Source organism: Alligator mississippiensis, chromosome 4 (assembly GCF_030867095.1).
Source record: "Alligator mississippiensis isolate rAllMis1 chromosome 4, rAllMis1, whole genome shotgun sequence".
Classification (NCBI taxonomy): Eukaryota; Metazoa; Chordata; order Crocodylia; family Alligatoridae; genus Alligator; species Alligator mississippiensis.
The window spans coordinates 77283725-77307505 of record NC_081827.1 but is presented as its reverse complement, the minus strand read 5'-3'; the positions used below and the strand labels follow the sequence as shown (position 1 = coordinate 77307505).

The window sequence follows — 23781 nt, the reverse complement described above, 5'->3', positions numbered from 1 at the left end:
ATAAAGTAGTTCAGCCAATTTCAAAAACAATAAAGATAAATTCATCTAAGAGCCTTAAAAAATCTCTGTAGAAAGGATGACTGGAAGAGTATGAGTACCTGGGAAAGACTGACTGAAAAAAAAGGGGAGGTACAATTGCTGGTAACAGAGAAAGAGATAAAGGTAAAAAAGCTATCTGCAACACTAGCTTATTTTATATCAGGAAAATGTATTACTTTTACTGATAACTATAACCTCCATTCTTAATCCAGGTTTTAAATCAAACACTTTCACATGTATAACTTACTTGAATGGGATGCTTTTGAAATTGCTTCTGTCTCAAGCTTCATTTTGTTGCAACTTGCAACATCTTTTAAGAAGAAATGTTATTGTTAGCCTAAGTAATTAAAGCTGTTTGCTTTCTTCCTTTCTAAATAACTTTGATTAATTTTCTTCCCAGTTAGTGGGTCATCTAGCCTCTGCCCTTGAGCCATGCATAGATTACAAAAAAATGAGTACTTTGTTATATCTAAGGGAGTTCTCTAGCTACCAGAGCTTGGTAAATAAAGATGGTAAATAAAGTCTACATTAGTTTTCAAAAACCTATTAGTTAAAATCTATTACCTAACATCATAATTATGTATGATAACTTTCTTTAATCTGGTTCAATGATTCTCAACCAGGGTGCTGGGGCATCCTGGGGTGCAATGAGTGCTTTTGAAGGGTGCCACAGGAAATGTAAGGAAATAAGCAGATAAGGATAGGGTCAGGCTTCAGCTGTAAGGAGGTAAGCATATGAGGGTCATGTTCTTCCTGCCCGGCTGCTCCCCTACCACCCTGCAAGGAGGTAGGCACTGTAATAAATAAATTAGTTTTTAAAGGAGTTCCGCTCAGTTCACAGAAGGCTATGGAAGAGTGCCTCAAGTCTGACAAAGGATGCCTTGAGTCTAAAAAGACTGAGAGTCACTGGTATAGTGATTCTTGTGCTTATTCATTAACATGTTCTTTAAACATTTTTCTGCAGTTAAAAAAATAGTTGATTTTAACTGCAGTTAGAGCAGATTGCTTATGTAAAACCATGCTGTTAACACATACTAGTACCTGAAGTGTCCATGTTCCTACAAGTTCAAACTGTGGCTCCATTAATTTACATTACCAAGAAACAAGGGACTGCATGAATAAGCAGGAAGATAGGTGTTAATTTTTTCAAGTGTCTTATAATAGGGCATGTAGGGAATCATGTAAATTAACAGATTATTGCCAGTGTTGGAACAGTTGAAATGAAACCTTTTTCCATTTTAAAACATTGGCTGCTTTGAATACTATTTTCCAGTAAGTTCTGTTTAAATTCTTGAAGTTTTCTAACTGTGGTTTAGTAGAAAACGAGGGTGTACAACATATTTGGCTTTTTAAAAGAAGCAGTCCTGGAGGAGACAAAACACAGGTAGACTGATGTAGTCACTCATGACCATGTAGTTGAGATCTGTCACTACAATTTTACACTGTTTACATAGCTGTTCCCATGGAAAAACAACAGTTTTGTTTAAGTTCTATGTCAGATTAAAACACGCTAAATGCCACCAAGCTCATGCATTTTAGACTTGGAAGAGAGTCTGTCCCCAGCTCTAGAATGAGGTTTGTAAAAAAACAGTAACTGAGATGAAAATTCTGATTGACAGTAGGTCCAAATCCCAAAACTGCTATGCCCAAATAAAAGTTCATGCCCAGCCTTGCTACTCTTGGAAGTAGAGGCATTTGGAAGGAAAATGTGCAAGAAATCTTAATTACTAAGAATCCAGAGTATTTCCTGCTTTTAATAGTGTGTCCTAACTTGTGGTATCTGGCGTGATTGTTCTAAGGCCCCTGGCACACTTTCATTGAAAGATGTGATAGGATCCGATTCCTGATCCCAACAGTTGCATCCCCTGGACCAGCGTGTTGTATGCTGGGTGCCCATCACCCAGCTAACCCCAAGCAGTCCCAGGGCCAGGACCAGCAATCAGCTGCTTGTTGGTTCCAGCCCTAGGAATGTATCAGAGCCAGCTTCAGATGCCCACAGTCCTTAAACTGAAAATCAGCTGAATGTCAGTCATAGCTCAAGAACTACATCAAAGCTGGTTCCACAGTCCCAGGCGGGATTGTCCGCCCCAGCCCTAGGAGCTCATTGCAGCTGGTTCCAGACTCCTGTGTGGTCCCAAGGATGGAACTAACAATTGTTTGTGGAATGTTTTTGTGACTGGTTTCCTGTTTTGTCATGCCATTGAACATGTGGCCGGGTTACTGTTTATGGCACAATTAACAAGTTAATCACATTTTATTTGTAATGTCTGCCAGAGGCCTAATTTACATTAATCTTTCACATTGAAAACTGAACTACAGAAACCTTCAAAAGTACTTGTATTGAGCACTACATTTGTAGCTTTTATTGTTCATGAGAAATCTGTATTTGCTAGGTAAGGATAGCCTTGGCCAAGATACTCTTACCTTATATAGAAATAGAGCCGAATTTTGTGACAAGATGCATGGATTCTGCAGTGCTTGGGTGCCGATACAAAAATTCTGTCAAAACTTCATTTAAATGTAGGGATACTGAAAAGAAAAAGGAAGTGGACAAAACACTTTACAACAGCTGCTGGCAACTTTTTGAAGCCACGGGCTAAAAGAGCCCAGCTTAGGTCCAAGGAGACCTGGCCTCTGTAGTTTTCTCCTGCCATTTCTCACCACTTTTCTATTGTGGTGCATGCAGCTCTTCCAACAACTTTCAACAACTTTGAAGACAGTTACTGTACTTCCTATTGGGATTGTTCAGCACATACTGCTAAAATGGAAATAATTTTCTAAAGTAAAAAAGTCACTTTCTACTACAGGCAGACAAGGTTCTTTGTGTAAATCTGATATCTTTTATTAGACCAACTCAAATAGTTAGAAAAATTTTTCTTTGTACTTTCTACTACAAATATTTGAGATGGAAGTCTCACTTTTAGCACTTAATTGTCACTTACTATGGGGCATAAACTTAGTATAACAAGATCATGCTTTTTTATATAAACTTTGGCTTATAATACATTTAGTAAGACTTTATGCCCTTAATAGTGCGGTTTTGAAGGCCTTTCACTGGCTTCTTGTAAGGGGAGAAACTAATATTGCTGTTTTGTGGATGAACTCTTATCTTTAAATTATCATTGATAAAATGGATAGGTGTCATTTTTCACACTTCACTGTATCTAGCAGAAAAGTTCATTTGCATTTGGCATCCTGTTCAGATGCTTAACTGTTTCTTTCATACATTGTTTCCTGCCTTTTTAACCTTATTTTTCTCTTCAAAGCTACCTTGCTTTTGACTAAAATAATATTTTATCTTCATTTGCTTCAGAAGTTCCCATGAGATATTAGTAGGATTACCTTAACTAACTTAGGTAATATTTTTTTTACAAATTTGATGGCATTTTAATGTTTCTGCACATCATATTCTTTAAACTAGGTATTTTGAACATGGCATCTAGATACTGATGTAAATATACTTTCATTCATAGGCGGTTTTCCTTTTATTATTTCTTATTTTACTTAACGCGGTAGTTTTCATTACAGGTACTGTAACAGATTAAATGCAACATCTGCACCTATTGCTGCTCTGTTTTCTTTTTTTCCTTTATAAATCCTTATGCACTGTGGCAAAATAGATTAGTAATACATGATTTTTCAAAATTAGGAAAAGGTAAATGAGTTTCATTTATGTAATTTCTTACATAAAAGGAAGTGAGAGCAAAGAGCACTGAGCCACAAAGGGTACAGGTCCCTATGAAGTTTTCAAAATTCACACACAGTTGTTAAAAGATGTAAAAAAAAAAAAAAAAAAAAAAAAAAAAAAAAAAAAAAATTCTCCTGCCAGTTAATACAGTGCTTAAGGAATGAGCCTGCAATTTTTTTAAAGATCTCTTTATGGGGCAGGTAAGACTGAGTTATTTTTTTTGCTGTATTTCTGAATATTTTTTCTCCTACAAGTTCACCTGATTTCTTTGTTTATAACATAAAATGCTTGTATACTTATTTTTATAAGCTGTTTGCCCCAATTGATCCATTCATTAGTATAATCAGTGTGCTTGTTGCAAGTCTTAAGCTACTAAAACATAAGCATCTAACCTGATTGCTGCAGTGATTAAAAATCCCCATAAAATTACATTAATTGAAAGATCTGATAAGTAAATGTAACATTTTGACTCCTGGGACTGCTTGAAGACAATGCTGCTATCCTGAAGTCTCTTTCCTAGCAAGGAGGTCCCTGAGGGTGATGGCAAGTGCTTGATGTTCCCATGGGACATTTCCTGATGGGTCCCATATGGCTCATCTTGTCACCATGCCTTCTGTTCAATGGGTATATGAGGCTGCGGAGTGAGATTAGGTGGTGATATCCAGCTCTACCCCTCCCTCTTTTCTGGCCTTGACCCTACAGTCTCAGTCCTTTCCCAGTGCCTGGCTGCAGTTGGAAACTGGATGTAGGTGAACCAATTTAAATTGATTCCAAACAAAACAGAAATGCTGGTGGTGGGCAGACCACTTGACCTGAGAGAGGATTGGGGGGGGCGGCGGGAGGGCATGTCAGTGTTGGGGTTTAGTCTTCTCTTGTCACTCTGGTCTGCAGCTTTGAGGTGCTCCTCAATCCTCTGTTTCACCTGGCTCTTCAGGTGGCAGTAGTAGCTAGGAGTGCCTTTCACCAACTCCATCTGGTGAGAAAGCTGCAGCCCTTTCTTTCTGACTCTGATCTGGCCATCATTATCTATGCCTTCATAACTTCAAGGCTAGATTACTGTAATCTGCTCCACATAGGGCTGCCCTTAAAAACTGTCCAGGCAGAAACTGTGACAGGTACAGAACGTGGTAGCCACACCTCCGTCTGATGGGGATGGCTTGCCAGCAGCACATAACCGGAGGGAAAAATGTGCCCTGGGCAGCTGTCCCAGAGCAGAGAGCCAGGCAGAGTACAAGGCTGGCTCTGGAAGTTCTGGGAAGTCTAGTTCTCGGGGTTGGCGGTGGACTTTGCTGTTGCTTGTGGAGGGGCTTTCACACCGTTTTTTGCTTGCCATGTCCACAGAGCAAGAAAAATAAATAAATTTGAATTCAGTGGCAAAATATGGGTCTCCAAACTTCACTGTTGCTCTACAAAACCATGACTCCCAGAATGCCTTGTGCTCTGACACATTGCTCTGTGCTGGCAATGTATATCACAGAAACAAGCAGCTATGCAGGCAGTAAGCCAAACAAGGCAAATAGCCCCAGAGGTAAGTGCCCCTCGCCCCTATCCTGGTACCACTCCTGAACTAGGAATAGATGTTGTTTAGGGGGTCTCTGTTTTGTCTGGATGCCCTAGTTCTCTTTGTTTTCATTCTTTTGTTGTAAGGTTTTTTTTTTATCTTGTTGCTTTTTAAGTTACTCTGTTTTCTTAAGCCTTTGTTGGGAAGGGTAACATGTAAATTGAATAAATTAATAAATAAATGGAATATATAAGTTAGGAAAACATGACCTAGGTGGCATTGTTGATAGTTCAGTGAACTTCTGTTTAGTGCACAGCAGTAAGTCAAAAAGCAACCAGTTGGCTTAGAAAAAAATATGTATGTATGTAAATCCAGTCTGCACATCAGTGATCATTGTGATACTATCCTTGTTAAATGCAGAACTCTTCCATATAGTGATGGAAACATTTGCTGCTGAAAGGGTATAAGTCACTTATTAAACAGAAGCTAATATGAAAGATTCACAAGAAGTGGCAAAATATCCTGGTGGTAGACCCCATTGCCCAAAACCTTTCAAACGGCTTAGTGGGACAAGCATCTGGTTTGTTTTGGTTTTTTGAGAGCTCTGGGAGTGTGAATTTATTGTGATTTTGCTTATCATTAACTTGGTCATATGCTATGAGTATTAGTATTTTATTAAACAGACAAAGATTAGTTCATTTGTTTTTGTTTTCTTTTTTTTAGGACTCCTCTAGGATGGTTTCAAGCCGATATAAAAGGTAAAGGACCTTAAACTTTTAAACAGATCTATCTAAAATCATATGACACTCATTTATGCTTATATAGTATTTGCAGGCAGTGGGTCTTTTTTCCTTGCCTGTGGGTAGTATATTCTGATGTTCTAGGATCTGAGCAGTAGATGCAATAATCTTAAATCCTCTCTTTCTTGCCATTTCATAAGCAGCTAACTAAGATACCGTAAGTAACATTCGTCTGATTGTTAGGAGAATTGTTCTTTCTCTGGCATTTTCCACCAAACCTGATACTGATTTTTGCCTTAAGTAAATTAGGAGCTACCCCCTCCTCAAGCACATGGAACGTGCATGTATGTGAACTGCCAAACTTGGAGGCTTAGCACAATGAAGATGATTTCCTTCTTATTCCTGCTAGTGTCAATACATTACCAATATTTATGTGCTATGATCCTATCTCAGGTTTAGAGGCTATTTTCTGTGTGCTGTTCTGGCATTTCCTTCTTTCCCTAGAAAGTATGGAACTCCAAATTCTGTTCTCTAGTCACTGATCGCTTATTACAGTACATGCTTTTGAGCAAAGCAGCCTTTTGAGAAAAGATTTGTGTAGCGCGGGTCCCAGACTGGTTAGAGCAACCACTATGTGTGGTTCATTCATGGAGCTGCTGGTGTGGGCACTGTGCGTGGCACACATCTTAGAGCAGGAGCCGTGTGGCACAGTCTGTCTGGGATAGGCTCCACGTATAGCACAGTGCCCACTCTGGATCTGCACTACGTGCCCTTGATTGGACTGCATTTCACAAGGTGCCAATTCCAGCCACGCTAGGATCTGCACTGCATGTGCCCGCCCATGCCCCATGTGGGTCTGCTGAGACCCAGGAGCAGCACTAGGGGCTGACTGGCAGGGCTCCACCGGCCAGATCCAGCCCACGGACCATGTGTTTGACACTCCTGATTTTTACCAAGTGTTATCATACAGTATATCTTGGTATTACTAATGTATATTTTAGTGTAGGTTATATTATTCAAGTTATGAAGTGTAACTGTAATTTAGCCCTCTTTGTTTATGCTTTTTGGTGGTTTTGAATTGCAGGATCACAAAATATTTTTTTCCTGGGTCCTTTTCCTCATTCAATGCACAATGAGGATTGTGCTTATTTACTGAGCAGCAATTTTGTCCAATTTGTGGTCCTGTACTAAGATTAATGGATACTATTTATGCCCCTATTCTGAAGACAGAATGAACCATTTTTGTATTGGGTTATTTATCAGGCTTATCACATATTATCTGATTTCTTTAAAAATATTAAGGAATTTGTTTTCACAATACTAGATGAGAAGATATTATAATTATTTTACACGTGGTAATTTCTGTAAAATATTCCAGAGGAACTGAGGCACAAATAAATTAAATTTTGTAATTTTGATCTCTAATTTAAGGCACCCAGAACCTGATTTCTCAGGCCACTTAACATTATGAAGCACTTCAGGTGCTCAAACTTCAGTTGATGTCATGAATGTGCAGCTTGTCAGTAAATCAGACCCATTGACTAAAGTCAACCATTCAGTTAGTCACCACCTGTGAAAAGAACATTAATAATTTTAACAGATTGGTCCATACCACATTTGGCCTCTGTGCCAGAAGCAGGGATAAAAACCAGTTCTCCAGGGTAGCTCTCAGTTGCCAGAACCAGGAAGATGGTTTTTCCTTCTCCTGCAGTCTCCTGGCTGCCTCATTCACAAAACTGTATCAAGCTTCCTCAGAAATGAAGCTGAATCTCCATAGACAAACAGTTTCATTCAGCATATAATCCTGGTTCTCCCCAGGCAAAATTATTCTGTGCCTGAATATGGTAGAAATTCTGTTTAAAAAAAAAATACAATAATGTCATGAAACACTGCATCAGAGTATATATGCCAAATAAGCTAAATTAAGGTTGAGCAAGGGAGTTTCTCTCCCTCCCTACCATCCTAAGATTTCCAGTGGTCTTTTTTCTTCATACACTGTTCTGGCTTCTGGTCTCTGTCTTCTGTCTCCACCTGCCATATTTTCCTGCCCCTCAGCTTCCAGTCCCCCTTTCAGATCTTGTCCTCTCTGCCTTCAAAAAGGCAGCTACCTTGACTCTTCCTATGTCCAGCAGAAGGGACATTGAGAGCAGATGATAGTTTCCCTGTATTCTCAGTTTGGGTAGATTTGGGGTTCCCAGGAGATCTAGTGGCTCATTTAGTAACACAGATTGTATTACTTGTCAAGGATGAGCAGACCTTACTTTACTTCATATGGGTGCAGCCACTGTCCTTTTTTCTAATTGAGTTCTTACGTTACAATGGTAGAAAAGCTTTGCTTTGAGATTGTGTTGACAGGGGCATTATTCAGGTCAACTTTCTGGACTTTTAATACAGGCAACCCCCGCTTAGTGCTCTTAATTGGTGCAAAGTGTGCTAAGCGAAACAGCGTTAAGCAAAACCCATTTCCCCATTGGATTTAATGTAAATAAAGATAATTGGTTTCGCAACACCTCTCAGCCCAGACCCCGCTCTCCTGCAGCCCCACCCTGGGCCCTGCCAGCCCGGGCCCTGCGCTCCTGCCAGCCCTGGCCGGGCCACTCCCAGCAAGACACCACGTGGGCTCTGCCAGGGAAGGCATCAGCTCCTCCCAGCCTCATTGTTCCCTTGCCACGATGCCCCTGCCAGCCTGCACCCACCAGCCACCCGTGCAGGGGTGGGGTAAGCAGCAGGGCCACCCACCCACCTGTGCCCCGCTTTGCCCAGCGGGGACTCCTTCCAGGGCACCTGGCACTGAGATGAGCTGCCACTGCCAGATCACTGCAGGGGGTGGGGGCGCAGGAACTCTGTGGGCTCGGCTTGCACTGGCCCAGGCCCAGGCCCTGCGCTCCTGCTGACCCTGGCCTTGGGCCTCATGCTCCTGCCGCCCACCTGCCCCTTCTTGCTGCTTCCACTGCTCCTCCCTGCCTGCTGGCTGCTCCAGGACCACGTGCCAGAGCGGATCCTGTGCTCCTGCCACCTTGCCATGGGCTCCCGCCAGCTGCCACTCACCACTTCCCTTGCCACTGCTTCTCCACACCCCTGCGCTGAGCACTATAACGAAACGCGCTCAGCGCTAAGTGAAACCAGGTAGGTATTTTGAATTAGCACTATAATGAAACCGCGCTAAGCGAAACCTCATCAAGTGAGGGTTGCCTGTATCTCCATGGCATGACCCTGGTTCTCAGTAACTGGTTGAGAACAAACTCAGTTTGGGTCGGAGTGGACAGGCAAAAGTTCAGTTTGGAAATATAGTTTATAATTGCAGGACACTTAATAAAAAAAGAAACAAAACACATAAACAGAAAACTAAGGTTGAGATATCTTTCTCATTATTATTCTGCTGCCACAGAGATTTTTCAGTGCTAAGTTAGACTTTCTTTGATGCTTTAATATTTTTAAATATATTTTTACTAAGATCTTCAGGGTCTTGGATCTGTGAGTGTTCTGTTGAAACTTTTCTGGATGACACTTGCTCAGCATATCTTTAAAAAGAGAAGCATTCAAGGAGTTGGCAGCAAAGATGAATTTGATACAAGCAAGAAAATAATTATCTCATTATTTACCTACAGAAGTACCTAGGGGGGAATTTTCCTAGAGAAAACCCAGGACACCGTCTCCATTTCAGAGAAGCATAGCAGCACCCCAGATTTTCACTTGATTTGACTGCATAAAATTTGATCACACTGGCATTCTGCTAAAATTCTTCATTGGGTCTGATTGTCTGTGAAGAGTGCAGAGTCTCACTCTCTCTTCTCCCATGGAAAACTATTTTAGTTCTTGAATTGGCACATGGAAAACTATTTTAGTTCTTGAATTGGCAGGTTTTCTGCAAGACAGCACAGAATATTTTATACCTATTTACCTAGAGGCATTCTACAGATTGTAGATGAGCCTTGCATGAATGAGGAGAACCCAGAAGTGACAGCAGTAAGTATCTCATTAAAAAGTAGTCTCTGGGATAGGGGCGGGCAATTATTTTGGGTGGAGGGCTGCTTACCCGGTTTTGGCAGGCTGTTGAGGGCTGCATGGATAGCTCTGTCCCTTGACAGGTGCCCCACCCCCGGTCACCATCTTGGGACCAATGTCCCAGGGCCAGCACCGGTGGGGCCCAAAGTGGGGCACAGGCTGGCAGGGGTCTTTGGAGCTGGGTTGGGCTGTACCAGCAGGGACGGGGGAGCTAGCCCAGCTCCATAGAGCCCCTGCCAGCTGGGACCCTGCACTCCTATCACCCTGCTTTGGACCCCACCGGCACTGGCTCCGAGACACCAGTGCGGGCCCTGTGCTCCTGCTGGCTCCCTGCCCACTCACTCCCAGTGCCCCCCCCCAGCTGCTTGCAGCCCACGCATGGCTGTTTGGAGCTGGCACAGGCAGCCCCACGCAGGCTGCAAGCAGCAACAGCGCAGGGCGATGGCCATGGGGCAAGCTAGGGGCCATTTTTCCCCACCCTCAGTACCAGCTTGTAACCTGGCCCCGCTGCCAGTCAGTCTGTGCCCCATGTCGGCTCCAGGCTTGCCTGTTGGGGCTGCGTGCAGCAGCAACAGCTACGGCCCCCCTGCTTGCCGCGTTGGGCAGTATTGGCTGCTGCTGCCCACCTGGAGCTCACACGCTGGGCAGCCCACAGGCGGTGGTGGCAAACACTGCCCGGTATGGCAGGCGGGGGAGCCACAGCTGCTGTCTCCATATGCAGCTCTGATGGGCGGTTGTGGAGCTGCACGCGGCCCAGGCTGGCAGTGGGGCCAAGTTACAAGGTGATGCTGAGTGTGGGGGGGGGGAGGGCAAAGCGGCCCCTTACCTGCTCCGTGGCTGGCACTTCACGCTGCAGCTGCTTGCAGACCGGCTGGGGCTATCTGTGCCTGCTCCAGGCAGCCCCGTGAGGGCTGTGAGCAGCTGCAGCAGGGAGCTCCGGCCATGGGGCAGGGAGGGGCCACTTTCCTCCGCACCAGGAAGAAGCCCAGGGAAAATTTGTGTGTGGGTAGGGAAAAGCAGCCCCTCCTCCGCCCCATGGCTGGCGTTCCCTGCTGCAGCCACTCGCAGTCTGTGTGGGGCTGTCCTGAGCAGGCACAGGCAGCCCCAAGCAGGCTGTGAGCAGCTTCAGCATGGGGCGCCAGCCACAGGGTGGGAGAGGGGTCGCTTTTCCCCCACCCGCGCTCAGCTTTTCCCCAGGCCACTTTTCCCTGGGTTCCTTCCCTGCCCAGGGACCTCTCCTGTCCTTCCCTCCCCCTTCCCCCTTACCTGAGTTTCAGGCGGAGGAGCCATGTGGTCCCAGGCCAAAAGCCCCTGCTGGGGGGAGAGGGCTGGGTGTGTTAGGCCCCAGCTCAAGTCTGAGTTCATGCCCGGTATGCAAAGGCCAATAAAGATACCAGGGGTGAAAGTATAAAGAAGATTTATTGCTAGCAATAAAAGGTGCAAGCGGAATAATCTCACAGAACAAGCACACCAGATTTCAAAAAACTAAGCCCTTTTATACAGAAGTTTCTAAACCTTCATAAGCATCCTTGTTTGCTAATTGGCTATAAAGGAGTGACGCAAGGAGTTCTTTACTGAGCATGTCTTTATACCTGTGTTTTAGCTATGTATCTCATTAACATACATACATGTTTCATTAGCATATCTTTTGCCCACCTAGGGGTGTGATTTTTAGTATTATAATGAGCCCTTTGGCCTAGTACTCTGATTCTGCTTTTGTTTTCAAGCCCGCTTTATCTAAGACTGTCTCTTTCTTATCATTGCAGATGGGCATTCGTCACATAACATTCACTTTTGCTTAGGCTTTGCATAGTAGTTTCTAGGTCAAACCTCACAGGTGGGCCCTGCTGTTGTGGGAGCCCGCTGGGCTTCCCCTGGGTCCTACTGCCCTTGGTTCCTGTCATTTTTGACAGGAACCAAAGACAGAGAAATATTAATTTTCTAAATTTTTTAGGGGCCCTGCAGGCCGGATAGAATGGCCTCATGGGCCAGATCCAGCCCGTGGGCCGTATTTTGCCCACCACTGCTCGGGGAGGTGTCACATGATGTCACCGGCGCAGATGGCTGCCTGAAGCTAGCCCTCCATGAGAGATATGGCACAATCCACAAACACTGCTGATTTCATAACCCCCTTAATTCTCCAGAAGCACTTCCCCTGTTTATTGAATGTGTACCCCTCATAAGGGGATCAGTTTGAAAAGCTACTGCCCCAGACACTTGCTGGAAGATCCTCATTCAGAACAACTCATGGGGTTTGCAAAATAGAAGGTGGCTTCTTCAGGAGGAAGGAGAACAGGTGGAGCAGAGAAGGAGAAAGACAAAACATCGCCCTTTACCAACAGGGGTGAGTTAATCCCAGAAATCAGAGTTTTAAAATCCTATGTGGGGACACAGTTTGATAAAATCAAAGCAGGGCTTAAAAGAAATTGAGGGCTGGATGAATGAATTGGAGATAAAGGTGAAAGGAAACCTAACATCAGCAGTAAATCTTCAAAATAAGATGAAGATGATTGAAAAGAAGAAAAGGAGCTTCAGAGTAAATTAAGATTATAGAAAATCATGAGAGAAAATAAAACATAAGAAGAGGTGGACTCCCAGAAACTGCAGAGAAGGGAGATCCAGCACAGTATATTTAAAGCAGGCATTCTGCTCATTCCTATGGCTGGAAACAGAGGCAGAGTCCTTGTAGACAGAGCACATAGGGATCTCTATGCTCCCCTTGATTCAAACAAACTAAAGCTTCTGGCGCATTGGTTTTTGGTGCATTTAGCTGGTTAATTGCACAATAAATTGAAACTTATTACACATGCAAAGTAATTATAGCACAATAAAAATGGCTGACCGGCCTCAAAGATGTTGCTTGTAAAACATTTTTGTAGCTGGTTTCTATCAAGCTTTAATTTGAAAGTGTGGTCTTTGATCCTCCAGCTGCCCAAGGTGCACTCCTCCTGCACCCACCCCTCCCTGGCTTCCCATCACAGCAATCTGTGATTCTAAGTAGGCAGGGGCACTCCTTCTGCAAAGCCAGGCACTTAGGTCACCCCTTCCCTTTCCCCCCACCCCAGCTAGGCCCTCAGGGGAAATTTCTCCCCACAGAGCCAGGCCTCCCCCCTGTGGAGGAAGGTGTACTTTGCGGGATCCCCTTTCCTTGTACTGAGCAGTGTCTGGGGAGGAACCAAGAGGCCACCCAAGAGGCAGGCATAGGGGAAAACTGCATTGTGGCACAAAGCGCAGAATTCCTACCCCTGTGCAGAGCAAAGCATCCAGGAGAAATCCCTCTGAACAAAGCAAGGGCTGGAGATTTCTCTCTCCCTCTTTGCCCAGTGTGGGGAGAGGGAGGGACTATCCAGCCTTTGCTTTGCGTGGAGCAGGGATGTCCCCCATGCCTGACTTGATGGGGGAGGGATTCCGCATCTGCCCCTTGCCCAGCTCCAATTTCTGGGAGGCTGGAGACAAAGGATGTTTCTCAGTGGGGTCCGGTCACTCCTACTGTTGTGCTGTTAACCAGTTCTAAGCTCAGCACCTCCACTTCCCCCCAAGATACTTCTGATCCTACCGTGGAAGGATATAAAATACAAGTATCTGACAAACTATAATATAGTGCCATGACTCCCCTAGAAACCTTCCAGGGAGGATTTCATTATTCAGGTAAAATATTAAATATTCCATTGCATTTGAAGGTTAGGATGAATCTCCATATTTTAGGAAAGGGGTAGTGGGTACAAAAATAAGGATCTTTTGGGGATCCAAATAGGAGGGAAATTGTACTGGGTAAATAATAGGAGGTGGGACAGATGTGGGGGATTGGGAGCTGTAGTAAATAAAGTTAATTGTAGGTTGAAAATGTATAGAAGAAAACACAGGGTCCAAAACAGTATTGCAGGTGTATTAAGTAGACCGCATAATATAGATATGTTTTATTTCTTATTTTCCTGTTTTATAAATAAGTGACGGCACTCCCAGCTATAACCCAGTGTCTCTAGCCAGATTGTTTGAATGTTAATATATATACAGGTTATACTCACGATACAGATGAAATCCTAGAAGTTGCACCTGTGCCACTGTTGTTTCTCCCCTCCCTTCTTTCCCCCTGGCTGCAGCACAAGCACAGCTTCCAGCCATGGAGAGCTTTTAGAGATATACAGCTTCCTTTTTTCCATCAGAAATCCACAAATAATCTTAGAGATGGACTGGATTTGCCAATAGAAATTCAACTTGGTGTAGTTTACCAAACAGGGCTACAGAAAGCTAACTGTTTTACCTTCTTAAGGTGAAATCTTCACCCCCACTGAATTCAGTGCTTAAAGAAAGGATGATTATATATTTTACTTATTAAAAAAAAATAGTATTTTAGAGGGTTGGAAGCTACCATTCTGGAATAGACTTAGTTATACGTGTAATTTTAGACTCCAGCCAAAACAAAAGTGTTCCCTGCCTTCTGTATCCTAGGGAGAAAGCTACTGAAAGATTGTGGAATTGAAAGGCCCAAATAGGGAATCCTTATGTGAACATACATTTTCATGTCTCCTTAATCACCTGAATATTTCAATTATATAACAAGTCCATATAAGTATATTCCTGTAGCAAAAGCCTGGCTCCTCTTTATTTGATTTTTTCCCTCAAACCAGTGAGCTGCCTCATCTTATGCTTCCAAGTTGTTGAATGCTGTGGCAGTCCCTGTGCTGCTTTATGACTGCTTTCCCCCCCAAGAAAAGTCAGGCACTTGCAGCCTTGAAGTAACAGTTATTTTTTGAGCGGTTATTAAATCACCTCATCTAAGAAATACAAATTATGTAATCCTTGGTCTTGTGATTAAGACCAAGTGTGATACTAATATGTAGTCTTTATTTAAATGCTTGATCACAGAGGGCACTGACAGATATGGGAGGGGGAAAAAATTACTGGAAGCTACAACACGTTAATTTGACCTTGTTTTGCAGCGTCTGTATAGATTGGGTGCTTCAGCGGGACTTTTTTATTCAATCAGTCATTGGATAGAAGTGCCAAAAAAGCTTTACTAAAGCACCCGATCCATACAGGTTTTGGGAAAACTGATTCCAACTAACATATGATGCCTCCTCTGGGCATGCACTGGGCTTGGCGCAGAAGCATGCTGAGTTTAAAGTAAAACACTGTTTGTTTGGGGGGGTTTTCCACATCTGCAGGCAGCCAGAGAACATGTGAAGAGCCTTTTTTTTGGTAAATCTTTTTGTACTGAATATTTTTTCTTTTTTCATGCAACTACAAAGCATGAGATGGAAACATAAATGAATAAGAAAATAAAAAAATATATATTAGAAGCAGTCAAACAGCTAGTTTTAAAATCTTTACTAGTTCTAGAGACATCTAGCTTTTCAGAGCAAATGTTTTAAAAGGATTAAAAACTGTACAATAAAATGTCTTGCAAATCGGGGTTTAAAATAACTCAAAATATTTTTCCTGGTTCATGGGTCAGACAGGCTCAGTTTGGATCAGATTGTCATAAAATTCAAGTTAGAATCGCTTAGTGGTTTTTGAGGGGTACACTGCCTTTGTAATTGGTGTTCATTGCCGAGAATGAATATAACATGGTAATAATTTACAGATAGAATGATTTTGTTTAGTTGCTTGTATTGACCACTGATATGGAGCAGGCAGGAAATTTTTTCCCCTCCTCCCAACAAGTCCAAGCAAAACAATGTTCTAAAATGCAGTTTTAAATTTTAGCACATGTTAATCAGGTCTTATAAGGAAGTCCTATGGATGAAAAATTTAAGCCCTTCAGAACTTGCTGAATTTTATTTCCTAGATGACTAAAAGACTCCACCCGTACTAATTTTAGTAACATGAAATTGGCCTTGGTTTTCCTAATCAAAAAATATAAAAATTATTTCGTAATACTAGGATTCTGGACCCAGAATTCCCTTAGTGTAGGCTTGGGTATGTTGTCCCTAACTATTTGCTGCTGAGTCTTGCAAGAGGCATTCAGTCTCATATTTTGGGATTTATTTTGGGAGCAGGACATCTAGTGCTTTGCTTGACCCAGAAGTCCTGTATAGCACCCAAGAGAGGAAAGTAGAGTTGGCACATCTATTCTCTCTCAGCTATCAAATTCTTTCACAGCCCCAGGAGACATTATAATGAGGTCTTCTCACTAAGTTGTCCACCAAGTACAACTATTTATATATACATATTTATAAAAAAAAAAAAAACCTAAAGAGGAAGTAGCATGAATTGGATATGTTTTAAGATTTAAAAAAAAAAAAAGTTTCCAAGGAATCAGGTAAGTCACGGGTGGGCCTAACTGCAAGTTGAAAGATTTGAGAATGACATGGAAATGTGTATAGTTGAAATCACATAAATGTGTATTTGGTTGAGTAGTTTTAATGAAATGAGATTCCATGTACTTTTGGACAGTGTTTATCTGGTGAGGCGCCTCCTGCCCACCCAGCAGCAGTGGGTCTACTGGAGTGTAGAAATTAAAAATTCTCAAATGTAAGAAGCCATCTAACTCTAATCTACCATGGACGACATAGGTTCTTCTCTCTGATGTTTAGCTACAATTTGCAAAGCAAATCCGAATCTTCAGTTATCCACACTGAGAGAACACTGGGCTCTCTATATTCATAATTGTTTTGCTCGAATGGTTTTGAAAAGTGCTACAGTCAGGAAGAAAACCTCTCTTATGTAGTTATCACAGATAAGATTATAGGTACCAAAAATCCTCTGATGCCATTTCTTTCACTTTCAAGGAGTCTTTTATCATTGATGCAATGCATTTTGTGATTTTCTGTATGCTTAGCTGACTTGCAATGGATGTGTATTTTTGTGGGGGAGGTTTAGGTGTCACTTTAGGTAGGGTGAGATTATTTCAGAGCCTCCAATACTCCATGTTTTTTAATGGCAGACCATAGTATCAGGTCTTCAGCAAAGACCAGAAGCATCCTTGATGGAAACCTGAAATGGATGATGATTTGGCTGTGATGCAGTATATTCTTAATACATATTTTAATTCTGCCCCAAAACTAAACTCCTTGGGCATGTCCAGTAGAACAGGTTGAGTCACAAATTGATCCTGAGCAGTAAAAGTTAAAATGGTCAGTTAAAATAAGTAGCTTCAGCAATGCCAGAACCAGGACCAACTAGAGCTTGGGATATTTTATAGGAATTCTAGAATTGGAATGGAAGCAAACTGTGCTTTATTTCAGGAGTAGGTAATCCATTGTAATCTATATTAGGATTGTTGTCAGATAGAGTTGAAATAAGATAAAATAAACTCTGCCATGCCGTATTAGTTATCCAGCTGGCTGATGAGTTGTCAATTACAAATTTAAATTATACTCCTAATCTGCATTTATATCCTGGATACTGGGTGGCCAACTATTTGTCCATTGATAAGGGTATGGTTTTAGAGATTGTCAGTTATTGCCTGTACCCTTTACAGGATTAATAGCAAATCACTTTTGTCTGTGGCTGACCATACTACTCGCCTCCTCCGTGTTCAGGTTTTCCTAAGCCAGTCCCAGTAGAAATGTGATGTTCTTTTCCTTCTAAAAGATTCTACCTCTGTCTACCAGATCTTTGATATAAAAAAGTACATGGTGCTATGACAGTTTTCCTGGGCACCATATTTTTGGCCAGTGATAGGCCATAGCTGTCAATGTTGTAGATTGAACCTCTAGTCCATGGGCCAAATCCAGCCTGCGGTGTCATGTATCTGGCCTGCAGGGCACCCCACAGGTTGGGAAATTTGGTGGTGGTGGAGCAGTGGCAATTAATACTGCCACTCCTTCCAACTACCAAATTCCCATGCCCCACATAGCCAGAACGGGGCTGGGCCAAGCTCCCTTCTCCCTGTGGCCGGGTTGGAGCCAGGCCATGCTCTCCCTCACCTGTGTAGACCACACAGTGCCCTGTTCCTTCCTGTGTGGCCAGGTTAGGGTCAGATCACACCTGCAGTGCTGGATCAAGGCCAGGCCATGCCCCTCTTACCCTGCATGGCTGGATCAGAGCCAGGCTGTCCCTCTGGGCCATTGCACGTGGCTGGATTCGGCTCACTTGCCAGATCTGACCCGTGGATGAACTGGATCCCACCCATCCCGCCTGCGGAACAGAAGTTGAGCACCTCTCTAGTAGATCATAGAGCAGGATGTTAAGGGCATAATGAAACCATATTTTTGTATCTTATGTGTTGGGAATGTCATCCCTCCCTGAGCTCTCCCATCATTCTTTTGTCACCTCAGAATTTCCCATATTCTAGGCCAGGGCATTTGTCAGTTCTTTCTGCCTATTTGTGAAAACGTCTGGCTCATCCTCTGCTGTTACTAAATACCTAGGCATCACCTCTGTTCACTGGGGGAAACTGTGAGAGGGGTTTTGAGTTCCCCCAGTCAGATACAAAGAGGACATATGGCTTTGTCCTTTTCTTTAAGAAAGACAATAAGATGAAGAGAATATTTCTAATTAAAAAGTAGGTGTTGCTGCATCTCTAATGATGAACTCCTCTCCAGTTCTTCCTTCTAGGTTTCTTATAAGAGCACAATTGAGATGCTTGACTAAACAAAGATAATGCTGTTCCAATACCAAAAAAAAAAAAAAAGAAAAAAAAAGTCGCAATTGAATGAGAAGATTGAGCATACTGGATTTGTAGTACTCCATAGGGCCACCTGGATTTCAGTATATAAAACAGGGAAAAATACCTCTTTTTAAACCTTTTAGGAGTTATGGAGTTAAACTAAAATATGTCTATTCTGTTGTGTTGCAACATGCATATCCGGTGTTAGGAAAGATATATAAAAAAAAAAAGTCCTTCAGATGAAGAGTAAACAGTGCTAAATATGGTAATACCATTAAGCTACAAAATTCCTTACAATTGTGTCAGTATGTCTTGGAACCTCACACATACTGAAGCAAACCAGTGCTTATATCCTTGAAAAGCTGTTTTTTGCACCAAATTATGCTTGCTTTTGATATGCACTATATCCATCTAGATTTTCACATTGTCAAGCAAGATTTTCTAGAACTATAAAGTGAATGGCTCTTCAAGGAGCATGTTAATCACATCCATAGATATGTTTTCAAAGGAAATATTGCATAGTGTAGTGGTGGTATGTTGAAATTCTTTTCAAAGTACCCTAGATACCCAACACATGCATATTTCAGCTGCATGATTTCTGATTTGCAGTTGAAAGGTTGTTGGAAAGGTTCTGGCCTTTCCTTCCCCTCTTCTTTTCCCTTTTCCCCTCCCCTCCCCTCCCTGGCAGGTGAGGGTTAGGCAAGGAAGTCTTCTGTGGTGGGATTAGGAAGCTGAAGGATTCCTAATATTCCTGCCAGGACATAAAGCTTTCTAATGTACCACTTTTATTAATTTTTTTTACTTGAGATTGTGCATTGTGAATGACCACCCATTCTCGTTATGAAGCAGCAACTACAGGCTACTGAAGAGCTGATTAATATCGACTCTTAATCATAACTAAACATGTAGCTGCATTGGGTATCTGTTCTGATAATACCCATTCTCTTAGATTCCCTTATGGTGTCTTTGCTTGTCAGGAGACTGAGGTTATGGACAGATGTTACATTTAACAGCTTTAAAAAGGGAAGGGGAATTAAAGTACAGGAATGTACATCCACTGTTATGCTGTTACTATTCATCTGCATGTTCCTGTAGCAGTACAAACAAGCTAAAAAACTCATTTTAACCCTGAATGAAACAAACTACAAATAACAGTTACATCATAATAACCTGTACAGAGTACTTTTGGTGCTGATACTGTTCTTACATCTGTCTATACCCTGAGTTTAGTTCTTGGAGAGTTCTGACACAAAGAATACTTATTTGTGTGTCCTTCATATTTTAACACATTTATGAAACTAGTTTATGACACCGATTCTTAATGCTGAACCTTCCTTTTTTAATTCAAGTCAATGTATCTCTTATTTTGTTTGTTTTGCATTGAATACACTGTGTTTTTAATTCTAGGTATTACTTATATGAAACCTGGCTCTCATTAAATATATAAAATCCCTTATCCCAAGTTTAAAGACCTTGCACTCAGGTTTTTCAGATTTGTTTCTAGGGGGTAATTTTTTGGTAACAGAAAATATAAAAAGTTGAACTGATATGTAATGATAACTGTAATCCAAGTAGTTTTAATAAATTGAAATTTATTGCAACCCCTGTAGTATGCCATACCCATACTATACAAGTTGGTATTTTGGGGACCTGATAAAGGATACAAATGCTACTACACTAAAACCAAAAACTGGAACTTAAGTTTTAGATTAGTATTTTGTTTTGTTATCAGTCATGAATTTTAGTTTCACAGGTATTAGGAAATTCTTTTTTATATATTTTTATAAATCATACATCTTCAACCCATTTGTAAACACAGTTTTTCTTATAATTTTTTTCCATGAGATGCTGAATAGGCGAGCGAGTCAAGAAATAGAGTTGCTAATGATGGAGCAAAGCTTAGACTGTTGTTTCTGCTGATAACACTAGTAGATCATACTGAGGTTCCAAAATTGATAGAGCGTTGTATCCCTGGTGGGATAAACCACCATAAATACTTACACATGAAAATATTACTGTGGATTGCAGGGCTAAAGTATATGAGTGCGCTATATTCCTTCTTTATACTACCCTTTAAAACATTGTTGTTCATGTCTCAGTTTTGTTATCTAGAGAAATATTTGCTACATTACCTTTAGGGACTCAGGTGTTAGCTTTAGCTTATACATTAACTTCTTTGTGCCATGTTTTCTCCTTATCATGGGTAGATACCTTCAACTCCTTACACATTCTTGGCCTTTTCCTCACACATCAAAATCATACGGACATCCTTAGTTAAGGGTCACCCTCAGATAGCTTCCCTCAATCTCACTCTAAACAGTGAGACGGGGCATCTCCCTCTTTGGGACTCTCATTGCACAAGGCACATGCACTTTTCCAAAAGAACAAATTTCCTTTTTTTGAGTACTCTGATTCAGAGGCTTCAGATCATATGTTGTCTAAGATATGAAAGCCTTTGTTTAACTGATGAATTCCAATCTCCTTAGCCTCTGACCAAGGCAGATAGTTCTCCGTGGTAGAACTTACAGGGTTTAGCTGGTTGGCTTTTTGTTTTTTGTTGGGGTTTTTGTTTTGGTGTCAAATTTGAACAACTCTTTAACTAAAGACAAAATGAAAGGTAAGTTTTACTGAGATTGCCTTTAAGATACTAATACTTAATATGAAAAATATTCAATTTGAAATTAATATGATGACATCTGGAAAAGAATATAAACACAGTTAGAAACATTGACAATACAGGTAATATTTTTTAAAAATATGTTTACTATCTTAGACTAAGGCATGTTAATAAGCTAAATCTTACCTATACAGCACAACTAATGCACCTGAAGATGATGCCCCAAATCGATATTCCCGAACCGACAGGACAGGATACAGCAGATGCAGCAGGGATGCAAATTCTTCTGGGAACTCTGTACCAAACACTGTTTTGGAAAAGAGGATTGAAGAACTTGAAAGGGTAAATACAAACCTATGATCTGTTTTAGTTGCAAAGTGAAATATCTTTTTAAATTCACTGGAAAGATAATAAGTATCAAGTGATCATATTAAAGTACTGTCAGCTCTTTATGAATAAAAAAATATATGCAGAATCACATTGACATTGACATTTTTATTATCGCAGATGTGAAATTCTCATTTTAATATATAAGGGAGTGATACAAAAGGTGATCCTATCAGACCTGTGCATCTGTTCACTTCTTAGGCTATGAAACATAGTCTAAGTTCTGAATAATTCATTTTTTTTCAGTTTACTGACAGTTCACAGAAACAGTTGTTGCAGAATGACCCAAATGGAAGACTTTTTAAAGGATTTTTTTCATCTATGTGTATTAATTAAATTAATTTCGGTTTGAATTCAATACTTAGAATTCACAGTTTGAATTCAGTGCCTCAGAATAAAACATTTAATTAATATTTTGAGCATTTTGAAATAATTTACAAGTATTTTCACCATATTTTTAAACTATTTTCTAGAAACCAGTGTGTAATTGTGTAACAGTTCTGTTTTTGAATCTACATTTTTTATCAAAAAACAGTTTCTGCTGAAAAATGTTATCCAGCTTTATTCCTGGCCTTCCTTGCTCCCTCTGAAATTATTCATGTATATAGCCTGCCAAATACTTTTGCATCTTGGTGGATGAGGGTTGGTACGTAAATGTATTGCTCAAGGAAGACCTGATTTTGGAAAGGTTGGAAATAAATTACTGAAAAGCATTTATGCTTTTTTTTTTCTTTTTCTTTCTTTTTTCCTTTTTGATTTAATAGGGAAGCCTGATTTAACTGAACTTGCCCTGTATACTTCCTTTCCAAAGTCTGCCTCTTTCCAAAATAACCTACAGCCAAAAGAGTAGAAAGAGGAAGGAGAGCGTTTAAATAGGTTTTTTATTTAACCTATTAGGCTCATAAATAGATTTAGCTGAGATTTTTGGGGCCAATACCAGTGGTCGATTTTTAACAAGCCATATCAGCCATATCAGCTGAGACTGATCCGATTGCTGCTATGCAGGTCCGGCTGGTAAGTCTGTTGTAGGGGAAGGAGCAAGGGGGGAGGAAAGGGGAGTGGGAAGGGGCAGATGGAGGTCCCTGAGGTTAAAGAGCTAGTGGGGCTGGGCTGGCGAGGAGGCTGCACAGCCGGGGCTGAGCATGGGCTGGAGCATGGGCTGGAGCCACAGGCGGCTCGTCTGGGGGGCAGGGGGTGGCTCCCACCACTGTATGCACCCTGGGAGGGTATGGAGGGGCACGTGCCCCTGGATCAGCTCATGGGGCAAGGGTGGGCTGCAGCTATAGTCTGGGACTGGGGCAGCGCCATGCTCTCCCCAGTGGGGGGCTGGGCCAGACTGTGCTTGGGGTGGGTGGTGGCAGCACTGGGAGCGGGGCTACACCAGGGGCTGCAGCAACCCCAAAATTCACCATAGCCCCGCTCCCAGTGCTGCCACCACCTGCTCCGAGCACAGCCCTGGCCCAGCCCCAACCAGAAAGAGCTCAGCACCACCCTGGTCCCAGCCCACAGTGGCAGCCCACCCTCGCCCCACATGCAGATCCAGGGGCACATGCCCCCCTGTGCGCTCCCGGGGTGTGTGCAGTAGCGGGAGCTGCCACCCCATCCCCACGCCCCCTGAATGAGACACTCACTGCTCCATCCAGCACCCTACTCCAGCCCCAGCTTCTTTCCCTCCCTCACTGATGCGACCTCAATCTGCACCACCCCATGCCCCTTCCCTTACAACAGACTTACCAGCCGGACCCGTCCATTTTCCACAATGTGTGTTGTGCTATGTCTGCACACATGCATGAGGTATTTATCAGCCACATTATTGGCCATATCAGCTATAAAAAAAAACAAAACTAATTTCTGATACTGTCAACTTTCTTTATATCTGTGCCGATCTGGTATGGGACCAGTGTATCGGTGCACCTCTAGAGCCTACACATGAGTCTGTTCCACTTTGCTTGAGTCCCAAAAAAACTGTTAGTACAAAAGGTGGGTGGGTTCTCCTCTTCTATAATTTTTGTGATTCAGTCTTAAGGGTCAAATGACAGTGTATTATAAAAGTAGAAGCATTAATGGAATTCTAGGTTTTGAGCAAAATGGAATAGAATGTGGCCCCTGAAGCCTGATTTGCTGGATTCTTAATATTTATGTGTCAATTTACTTGTTCATATGACAGACTTTTAGTTCTCTCTCCTATCTTGGCCCAGAGATCCTTCAATGAGTCTTCAAGCCTTTGTAGTTCAATTTAGTAAAACAGTT

The 23781-nt window shown here is 42.1% G+C and overlaps 1 protein-coding gene across 1 annotated transcript in view; it reads left to right on the top strand.

Moving 5' to 3' along the window:
- Positions 1–23781, top strand: part of PAWR (pro-apoptotic WT1 regulator) — a 132611-nt gene that overhangs the window by 94954 nt on the left and 13876 nt on the right. The window contains exons 3-4 of the mRNA XM_019491383.2: positions 5952–5986; positions 21339–21486. Coding sequence (XP_019346928.2) covers positions 5952–5986; positions 21339–21486 — 183 coding nt within the window. The remainder of the gene's footprint in view (positions 1–5951; positions 5987–21338; positions 21487–23781) is intronic.